Consider the following 10,119-nt stretch of genomic DNA (forward strand, 5'->3'; position numbering starts at 1 on the left):
CCTCTTCTTACTGCTATTGCTGTGGCTGCTGTCGTTGTTTTTTTTTTTTCTTTTTTTTTTTTTTTTTTTGCTCAGTAATTTTTGCTGCCTCATGCTGCTGCTTGGAGTCGTATCGTTGTCAAGAATGTGATATTCAGCCTTTGTTTCCTCTGTTGGATACTTCGATGCTCATGTTGCTAGGTTTTGCATCCCTGGTCTAGGTGACCTACTATATGTCCATACTCCACAATGCACGGATCCGAGGTGTGATATGCCTGTCGCCGTCATCTTATGGCCGGTCTTCCGTCTAGATCTAGACCAAGATCGAGGTGTCAGGAGTCCAGGTCACCTTAGCTAAGACGCGAATGCCGAGTTACAAAACTCGCACCCATATCGGCGTCAGCGTGGCAAAGATGCGAGGCGAGAAGAGGGTGGCTGGAGGGTGAAATAGTACTTCGTATCGCCATCTCTATGGAGTCCCACGGTGTAAAAGCCCCTTCCCATCCCCCCCCAACCTCCCTTTTTTGTTTACAAAAAACAAAGACCTTGCGCGATGGGGTCCGGCACTTCTCTCTACACACATACGGCGCCCTTGCGATCCTGATCTCTTTCTTCCCTGCCGCGTCCGATCGGTCCATCTCGCCTGGGATCGCCTGGTAACTACCGTACCTTCAACCATCGGCTGGGTATCGCCGGGCCGAGGGTACTGGCCGAGTCCCGAGGGGGAGGGTGAGCGTGGGGTAGCGTACGTTGGCTCACCTCACCTTGGCTTGTTTACGTTCGGTGCCGTACCTGAGGAGAGCACCTGGTGGTAGTGTAGATACCAGAGGTAAGGGTTGAAGGGACGGGCTGAGGGGTATGAGGAATGGATACCAGAAACCAAGGTAGTCTCTGTACATGCATACACATACGCTACTATACACTGGAACCGCATCGTGCGTTTGGTGCACCGTCGCTATCTGCCGTAACAGAGGAAGAAGAAGACGGATCTCGAAGAAGCTTTAACTAGTCTAGCTTAGGTTCAGGGGTTCAGGCAGGCAAAGCATTGCTTGGCGGTGCGTTTCGGTGCCCCTCCGTCCCCTCCCCTCTACCGCTGGACCCCCCCCCCCCAGCCTCCCGTGCCCGGTGCCCACCGGGCCTACCGATTGGCTGTAATGCCGCCTCCCCAACCTGAAAGTGTGGATCGTCAACGGGTCGCGGCAGGGGTTTGGAGGAAGGACGCAAAAGAAATAGAGTCTTCCAGGTTGTTTGGCAACCAGTCTTTGGCGTTTGCCTCTGCCAACTCGAAACTCTCTTGTTAGAGCCATGGCCACGTCGAGTCGAGTCGTGTGCCGCGGGCTTCCAACGGCTCCAATGGCCCATCCCATCCCGTCAGCCAACCCCCTCCCCCCCCCCCCTTTCTCCTCTCCTGTCTCCTCCTAGGCAAACCCCGAGAAAGGGGGGGGGGGGGCCAGCAGGAAGGACGATCCCCGCTGCCCGGCTGACGGATCAGCCAAGATGCACAATTGGCGGTGGCGGGATGCACGGGGCCGCCCCGCCCCAAGAGGTTCAGAAGCAGCATGGTTGCAATGGCGTCTGCAGGCCAATCTTGTGAATAAGTAATTTACATCCAGGGGTTCACCCAATTCAGGTCGTCATGCTCAGCTCGGTTTAGCCTCGCCGCAACGACAAGAGGCGCCGTTTGCATAGCTCTACCGACTTTCGTGTGTACAGACGTTTTAATTTTTCTTTTCTGTCTTCAACTCTCTTGTGGTTTTGGGGGGGTTCTTTTTGACCATCGGACGACAAACCCCCAAACTTAGCCCCCGAGCTGCTCGTTTCCTCTGATCAGGTCACGCCGTTTCAGCCCCGTCGGTCCCCCTTCGCTGAAACCCCCGATCTTCGAAGCCCACCAGCAAACCAGCCCCAGACCGCAACGCGCCAAGATCCGCCGCACAGTTCGAGGCCGGAGCTTCTCAACCGACCCTTCTGTGCCCGCCTCTGTCCCGAGACGAAACGAACGAAACGAACGAAACGAACGAACGAACCTATCCTTGCTGAATCCTAGCTGGCCTTTTTTTTTTTTTTTTTTTCTCGTTTTTTTCTTGTCTTGCTGTTTTGAAGCTGCAACGGCAGGCAAGCTTTGTTTCCCTGGATATCGACATAAGGGCACTTTCACCAAGCTACCTGACCTAGCACCGACAGAAAAAAGGAGGGACGCGACACGTCCAAAGCAGATCCTAGCTCTCCCCCCCACACACAGGGGGCAAATCGACAGGAGGAGACGCAAGACCACCGCCAAAACGCCATTGGGCAGCAACCAACCCCCCCCTATTGCTTTGTTTTTCGGCCTCGATCGAACTCGACACCCAAGAGTTGTTCGGGTCGGCCGCATCGAGGCTGCGGGACCAAGGCTCGGCTCGGGGGGTTAGAGCGTCGGGATGGATCCCGACCGCGATGAAGGAGGAGGAGGGGGAGGGGGAGGAGGAGCAGCAGCGGTAGCAGGAGGAGCAGCAGGAGGAGAGGTCGCCCGAAGGACGCCGACGAGCTCTATGGCACGACCGACGACAAGCGACAACGACGCGACCCCGAGGGCCAGCGCATCCCCCGTCGCCACCAAAGGGGCGAGCTCCCACGATTCCCTCGTGACGGTCCGCCTGTCCGGGGGTCCGGCATTACAGATCGACACCGAGGTTCCGCCGAGCACCATGCTCGCGAGAACGAGCTCCATCCCGGAGCCCATTCCGAACGGGTCGACGACAATCGAGACGGCAGAGGACAACGACGGCGACGATGATGAGGACGACAGCGAGTCCGAGATCTTCGAGCCCGAGACCCGTCGGCGGCCCAACCTGCTGCAGGAGCTGGGAGGAGGAGCCGGGATCCGCGGCAGCCACGGTCGGAAGCGCGGCGACTCATGCTCCAGCTCCGACTCGGAAAACATCGACTGGGACGCGCTCCAGGAAAAGGAGGACTTGGAAGCCAAGCAGCACGCCTCGCGGAACGCGGGCCGCGGCGGCGGCGGCGGCGGCGACGCGCTCGAGCCCGACGCGGCGTCGCTGCTGGCCAAGCTGGACCGCGAAAACGCCCGCATCGCCGTGGCGGCCACCAACCCGCGCGCCGCCGCGTTCCAGTCGAGCGCGACCAAGGCGCCGCGGCCGCCTTCCATGGCGCAGCTGCGCAAGATGGTCAGCGGGCCCATGCCGCCGGCGCTCCGCTACTCGACGCTCCCGCCGACGCCCATGACGGAGCTCGACTTTTACCTGGCGCTCGTCAAGGACCCCAAGCAGACGGCCGCGCGCCTGCCGACCCTGCTGTCCAACAAGGTGCGCAAGGGCATCCCCCCGCCCCTGCGCGGCGTCGTGTGGCAGAGCATGGCGGGGGCCCGCGACAGCGCCCTCGAGGAGCTGTACGAGCGCCTGTCGGGCGAGTCGAGCCCCTACGAGGGCGTCATCAGCAAGGACCTCGGCCGGAGCTTCCCGGGCGTCGAAATGTTCCGCGACCCGGAGGGCGACGGCCAGAGGATGCTCGGGCGCGTGCTCAAGTGCTTCAGCCTCTACGACGCAAAGATCGGCTACTGCCAGGGCCTGGCGTTCCTGGTCGGGCCGTTGCTGATGCACATGGGGGATAAGCAGGCGTTTTGCGTGCTGGTGAGGTAAGGCAACTCTCTTTTTTTTTTTTTTTTTTTTTTTTTTTTCCACCCCCCTTTCTGGAGGGGATTTGGAAGTGGTCATGTTCTGTCACGTCGCTCCCGACGGTGCAAGGACGAGGACACCACCCCCTCCCCCCCCATTCATTTCGACGAACCAGAGGGCTGACGCTCGAGAAACAAACGCCTAACAAAACAATCAACAGGCTCATGGAAAGCTACAACCTGCGCCAGTGTTTCACGCCCGACCTGTCTGGGCTGCATCTCCGCATCTACCAGTTCCGCGAGCTGCTGCGACAGCATCTGCCGACCCTGTCGGCCCATCTGGACCAGCTGGGCGTCGATCACGCCTACGTTTCGCAGTGGTTCTTGAGCTTCTACGCCGTGACGTGCCCCCTGCCCATGCTGTTTCGCATCTACGACGTCATCTTTGCCGAGGGTGCTTCCGAGACCATTATGCGCGTGGCCCTGTCGCTTATGCGCAAGAACCAGGTCCGCATTTTGGCCTGCACCGAGTTTGAGGACGTCATGCACCTGCTGCTGTCGCGCGGCGTCTGGGATTGCTACGGCCACAACGCCGACGATTTTGTCAACGATTTTGTCGCCCTGGCCGATGTCGTCACGCGAGAGCGATTGGCCGCCCTCGAGCAGGGGTACAAAGAACAACAAGAAGCAGCCAAGATCAGTGAGGCGGACGGCGCCAATCACCGAACCGACGCGCCGCAGGCCTCAGGTGCCGATGTTACCACGGTCGCATCGCGCTTTTTGGGTCGCCTCTGGGCTTCATCTTCCGCATCAACCCCCAAATTTACCACGTTTGCCGCCGCCGCCGCCGCTGCTGCTCAAGCATCCGCGTCCGCATCTGCATCCGCGTCCACCTCACCTCCCACCGCCGCCGCCGCCGCCCTCAATCCGACCAGCTCCATCGTCGGTCGACCGTTGAGCATGCTGCGCCGCAGCACCTCCAAGCAAAGCCTCTCCTCCATGGAAGCCGCATCTTCGTCGACCGCCTCGTCGGCCGCCAGCGTCTTCAGCTCGGCGTCGAGCACCGACACCGCCACCACCATTTCGCGCGACAGCGGGCCCGACGAGCCGCTGCCGCCGACCTCGGGTCCTGCCAAGACGTCGGCAGCGGCGGCGGCGGCGGCGGCGGTGGGGGGCGCCTCGGCCAAGGACGGCAGCAAGCACCTGCACACCCAGATCGAAGACCTGCTCACGGCGCTGAGCGAGCTGCAGCGCAACCATGCCACCCTCACGAGCCAATTGCAGCGGGAGAAGGAGGAGCGCGAGGAGGATCGGCGCGCCGTGCACGCGCTGCTGGGCGGGCTGCGATCGGGGGATGCAAGCAACGAAGAGGATGCATCGTCATCATCATCACCAACCACGATTACGTTAGCGCCAGGGACGAACCTGCCCGGCCTCATCGCCGCCGTCAAGGACCGCTTTGGCGACCAAGCCGACAACGACGCCTCCCCCGCCATGGCCGAAACCAAGCAAGAGCTCCGCGACGAGCTCGCCCGCGTGCGCAACCAGCTGACCGAGGAGTGCGCCCGCTCCACCGAGCTCCGCCGCCGCATCCGGGACATGGAGTCGGAAGCCTCCTCGCTTCGCGACCAGCTGCGCGAGAGCCACGCCCATGTCCGCAACATCCACCAGGAGAAGCAGAGGCTAGAGAGGCAGATTCACGGGATGCGACTGCGCGCGTCAGACTCGGCCGCCGCAGACCGCGGGGGCGGTGGGGGAGGCGCAGGAGGAGGAGCAGGCGGGGGAGGAGGGGCCAGCGACTGGTTCCCGCGGGCCTTGGTATCCGGCGCCCTAGGCGGCGCGGCATCCTCCTCGTCGTCCTCCGCAACAACCGCCACGGGAGCAGGCATGGCCAACGCCAAGACGTCGGGCCTCCGCGAGCTCAAGCTCGGCCGCAGCCGGTCGACGCCCTACCACGCGGCCCCGGCGAGCTCTTCGTCTTCCTCGGGGCTCGGCGCGCACCTGGCGCCGACCAAGCGGTCCTCGACGCTGCCGATGACGCGGAAGGACAGCACGGCGTCGACGCTGTCGACGCACTCGCAGCACTCGCTGGTCGAGCAGCAGCTGAAGCAGCCCGTCGAGCCGACGAGCGAGCACGACGCGCTCCTGCTGGACCTCGTGCAGGCCAAGACGGCCGAGGCGGTCGCGCGGCAGGAGCTCGAGGAGTGCCGGCAGAAGCTGGAGCAGCTGCGCAAGGCGGTGGGGCTCGGGCCGGGGCAGGACCTGCCGCCGCCGTCGTCGTCGGCATCGTCGTCGTCGCCGTTCTCGTCGTCCGTGTCGTCGGCGTCGGGCCTGTCGGCGTCGCCGCCTTCCATCTCAGGCGCGGCGGTCGTCATGGGGGGCATGTTTGGGCGGCTGACCGGGGCGGATCCGAGCTCGGCGGGGACGAGGAGCGTGTCGGGGCCGGCGCCGGCTTCGGGGGCTGGCGCGGCGACGTCGTCGTCCAGCGGCGGCGGCGGCGGGTTTTGGGGGTGGAGGAGGTAGGTGGTCTATTTGGATGGACCATCGTGGTTGATGAGGGGTCGGGGCGTGAGATGGCGTCGTGATGCGCACGGTGTCGCATGGCTATCGTCATCGTCATTGTCATCGCCATCATGGCCGTCGTGGAAGGCCATGGTATTGTCGCGGGAAAACCATCGGGGTTTGTGATACCCATATATCGATTTTCGGTGGAACTATATTGTTTTTGGTTTGTTATGTTGCTCTTTTTTTTTTTTTTTTCCTTTGTTGTTTTTGCATGGGAAGCATTTCATATGCCTGCTGCGTCCAGGTTGAGATCGTCTAGATGTTCGTAGATCTAGATGGAATGGATGGATGGTTGGATGGAGGGAGGCATCGAGGGATGGATGGGCCATATTTTCGAGGCAATGCCGGGGGTAGTATTTCGTAGTATCGCGGAGGATTTCCAGCGGGTTGTTGGGGGGGTTCTGGAGTTCGGGTGTATGCATCAAAACTGTTGCCGCCCTGGCAAAGGGGTAGGCCGTGAGCAGGACAGACACAACTCGAGGCTAACGTTTTATTGGATGACGTGTTGACACCATGGATTTCCAGTCTGAGAGAAAGAGACCAGGTTGCAAACTTTGGAATCGGAAAGACGGTGAGGTGAGTAAGAGAAGCATACCACAGTAAGGAGAAGGAGGAGGAGGAGGAGCAGGGGGAGGGAAGTTGGTGTGGTGATGGTGATTGGAGTTGGTGGTGATGCGGAATGTCGGCCCAGCAGAATCCAGCGCAAGTGGAGTATCACATGCAACTGTTTGGGTTCCAGCAAACAAATTGGAACAGCAACCCACCCCACTTACCCTAACCCTGGCTCTTGCAAGTCCGCCCGTCCACGTCATCCTTCCCCCCCCTCGGAGCCCCTGAGAGATGCACGCACCCCACGTCCAACTGGACAAGTTTTCTCTTGCAACAAAGGGACAAGTAACTAGCTTTGCTATCGTTGCGTAATTCCGCTCATGATCGACAGCAGTGACGCAGCCCTCCCCCCCCCCCCCCCCCCGCCTCTGCAGGCATCGATGGCGGGGACACGAGCGAAGCCGGCTGAGCAGGGAGGGTTGGATGCTCAGCGTGTAGTGTACTGCGTAGAGGAGGGCAGGGCAAAATATCACATGTGTCGATGACGCTGTTCCCGGCCGAGCTGATGCGACCCGCTGACAAGTTTTGGATCCAGACCCGGACCTCCCAGACACACCCCCTCCTGCAGCTCCAAAAGCCGTCGCTTGCTTGCCCTGTTTTGTGCCGGTCGGTCGAGGGAGGGCCCACTTGCTGGACTGCCGAGCTTCCTTTGTGTGTGGGCTTCTCTGCTTCTCTTGGGTTCGCTGCGAAGTTCCAAGTCCCGGGGTGGCGAGCCGACAGGGGGTGGGGAGGGGTCTAGCCTTTCCAGTTTCCAGCGTTTTGTGTTTTTTTGTTGTTGTTGTCCCCCCTTCGGGTCGGATGTTGTCTGGTGAGAAGACACCGAGGGGATTCCGGGCCGTCCGTAGACGTAGCACGGCCAAAACGGGTCCTGCTAGGGCATAACCCAAACCAATTCATCACCAGGGCCTATCATCGTGGCCGTGACAACAGATAACAGCGTGTCTTGGGGGCTGCGGTGCAAGTCGCCGGACGCTTGAGGATGATAGGCTGCGTCAGAGCGGGCCGATGAGATCATCCAATCCAAGCTGGCCGCTGCTTTCCAAGTGGTACGGTGGGGTCCTGCACCCCCTTCCGGGAGCTGGACGCCATGCAGCAACGGCATGCGCGATCGCGACTGCCATTTTGCCTGGGTGACTCGGATGTGAGGTCAGTGGAGGGAGAGGGTTGGATACCCGATGATAACGTTTTTTTCGTTACGTCCCTGGGGCCATCCGAGCCCCCCCTTACGTTTGTTTGGCTGTCCTTCCATGTCTCAGTCTCGGAAACGTACCACCGTCTCCTGCACCACTTTTTTGTCCTGTCCTGTTGTACATCCTAGACCCAGGTCTCTCTCCCCACCCACACCACGCCTCTCTCCCTCCCTCCCTCCCTCCCAAGGAACAAAACATCGCATCGGCACCGTGTGCGTTACGTCGACCTCGCCCCTCTCCCGCCTGACGTGATTCAAAAAGCCAGCCAACCAACCCGAACCTACCACCACCATACCTGCTACCTAGGTACTTGCTGCCCCTCCTCCCCTCCCTCCTCCTTCTCTCCCACTTCCCTCCCTCGCCCACATCGACGTCACGAGCCCTGCCTCGACACTTCAACCTTGAACCACACCACCTCGACACACTGCCTCCATTTCCCCGTGACAACCCCCATCACCCGACAGCTATCATCAGAATGGCCGCTGCCGCCGTCATCAACGGCTCCACCGCCGATATCTTCAAGTCCAGTAGGGTGAGTCCTGTTTTCGGCAATCTACGACCGCTATTGCTTTTGGTTTGTGTTCTTATCGACTTTCCGCTGACACGCTCTTTTGCCAGTGCCTGCTCATCCAAAAACCGCCTCTTGAGCGCTTCCCGCCGCGAGCCTTCACTGACCACCATCCTCTTCTCTCCCTTCGACAGATGTCTCAGCTGCCTACAACGCTGTTACTAACGGTACTTTTGCCCGCACCCCCCGCTCTCTCGTCCTGTCGTACCCAGCTGGAAGCTACAGAAACTAACCCGACCGCTCTCTCTCTCTCTCTCTCCACAGGACCCGTAGCGCAGAACGTCATGGCAGAGTCGCTCAAGGCGTCGGACGAGATCTCCAAGCTCGCCGCTTCCCGTCATACCCCCGACTACACAGCCGCCACCGGCCAGCCCTTGACACACTATCACTCCTTCTTCTCGGAGCTCCTGTCCTGGCGCAACCCTCGTACGTCTCGTTGGCGTGCCGCTCCCGCTAGCTTCCGCTTCCCTGCTGACAATACGTTTCCAGGCGCTTCGGCCATCGCCTATGCGTCCACCGTCTCGATCATCTTCGCGTTTAGGTACCTCGATGTCCTGCGCTGGGCCTTCCGGCTTACGTGGATCGCCCTGGCCATCAGCGTCGGCGCCGAGGTCGCCGGAAAGCTCGTTTTGAACAACGGCTTCGCCACCCAGTTCCGCCCTCGTCGCTACTACACCGTTCCCAAGGAGACCCTCAACACCGTCGTCGGCGACGTCCACGAGCTCATCAACTTCTTTGTCATTGAGGCTCAGCGCATCCTGTTTGCCGAGAACGTCTATGCCTCAGCTGCTGTGAGCCTCCCTGCCCTGGCCCTCCTTCCTACCCGAATCGAGCTAACCCGAGACCCTCAGGCCGCCTTCGCCGCGTTCCTTTCCTACCACCTCGTCAAGATCGTCCCCTACTGGGGCCTGGCCCTCATCGCCACCACCGTCGCCTTCTTCGTGCCGCTCATCTACACCACCAACCAGGAGCTCATCGACAGCCAGCTCAAGCACGCCGGCGAGATCGTCAACGCCCAGACGGCCCAGCTCCGCACCGTCGCCCAGCGCCACACGGAGCAGGCTGCTCAGGTCACCAAGCAGTACATGGGAGATTACACCGCCAAGGCCCAGGCCCTGCTCAAGGGCGCCCGCCAGGGCAAGGGCCTGAAGCCCGAGGACTTCCCCGCCGCCCCCAAGGCCGACGTCAAGGCCCAGCCCGAGTTTCCCGAGGTTCCCAAGGATGGCATCAAGACCGAGCATGCCGAGACGGTCCCTGCGGCCTCTTCCTAAATGAGCGTTGACACGCATCAACAAGAGAGCGGGGGTGTAGGTTCCCCCCTAGTAGTAGGAGGATGCACAATAAAAGAAACAAAAAAGCGAGAAGGGAAGCAGGAGGGAGGAAGTGAGATGCTGAAGATGAAGGAATGGCATGAGCGGTAGAGAGCATAGCTATGACAATCAACTGGACAGATTGGCATCGCAAGGAAAGAAACGCGGTCGGTTCATCGCCAAAGGGGTGGGAACGGAGCTGTCGCCTTGAATGCATACGGTGTATGGGTGAGGGGTGGTCTTGAGGCTACGGCCGTCTCGATTGTGTGTAAGATTCCTTCTCTT

The 10,119-nt window shown here is 60.8% G+C and overlaps 2 protein-coding genes across 2 annotated transcripts; both read left to right on the forward strand.

Annotated features, from left to right (window-relative positions):
* Positions 1–2,510: 2,510 nt before the first annotated feature.
* On the forward strand, positions 2,511–6,115 carry VTJ83DRAFT_4264 (uncharacterized protein; the record flags this gene model as incomplete). The annotated part of the gene is made up of 2 exons (XM_071010734.1): positions 2,511–3,613; positions 3,814–6,115. 2 exons carry the CDS (start codon positions 2,511–2,513, stop codon positions 6,113–6,115), a joined length of 3,405 nt encoding a protein of 1,134 aa, XP_070865714.1.
* A 2,316-nt stretch (positions 6,116–8,431) lies between these two features.
* VTJ83DRAFT_4265 (uncharacterized protein) lies at positions 8,432–9,795 on the forward strand (the record flags this gene model as incomplete). The annotated part of the gene is made up of 5 exons (XM_071010735.1): positions 8,432–8,483; positions 8,659–8,691; positions 8,789–8,950; positions 9,014–9,315; positions 9,376–9,795. The coding sequence occupies 5 exons, from the start codon at positions 8,432–8,434 to the stop codon at positions 9,793–9,795; spliced, it is 969 nt and encodes a 322-aa protein (XP_070865715.1).
* Between the last annotated feature and the right edge of the window lie 324 nt (positions 9,796–10,119).

Source organism: Remersonia thermophila, chromosome 4, assembly GCF_042764415.1.
Source record: "Remersonia thermophila strain ATCC 22073 chromosome 4, whole genome shotgun sequence".
In the NCBI taxonomy this organism is placed as follows: Eukaryota; Fungi; Ascomycota; class Sordariomycetes; order Sordariales; family Chaetomiaceae; genus Remersonia; species Remersonia thermophila.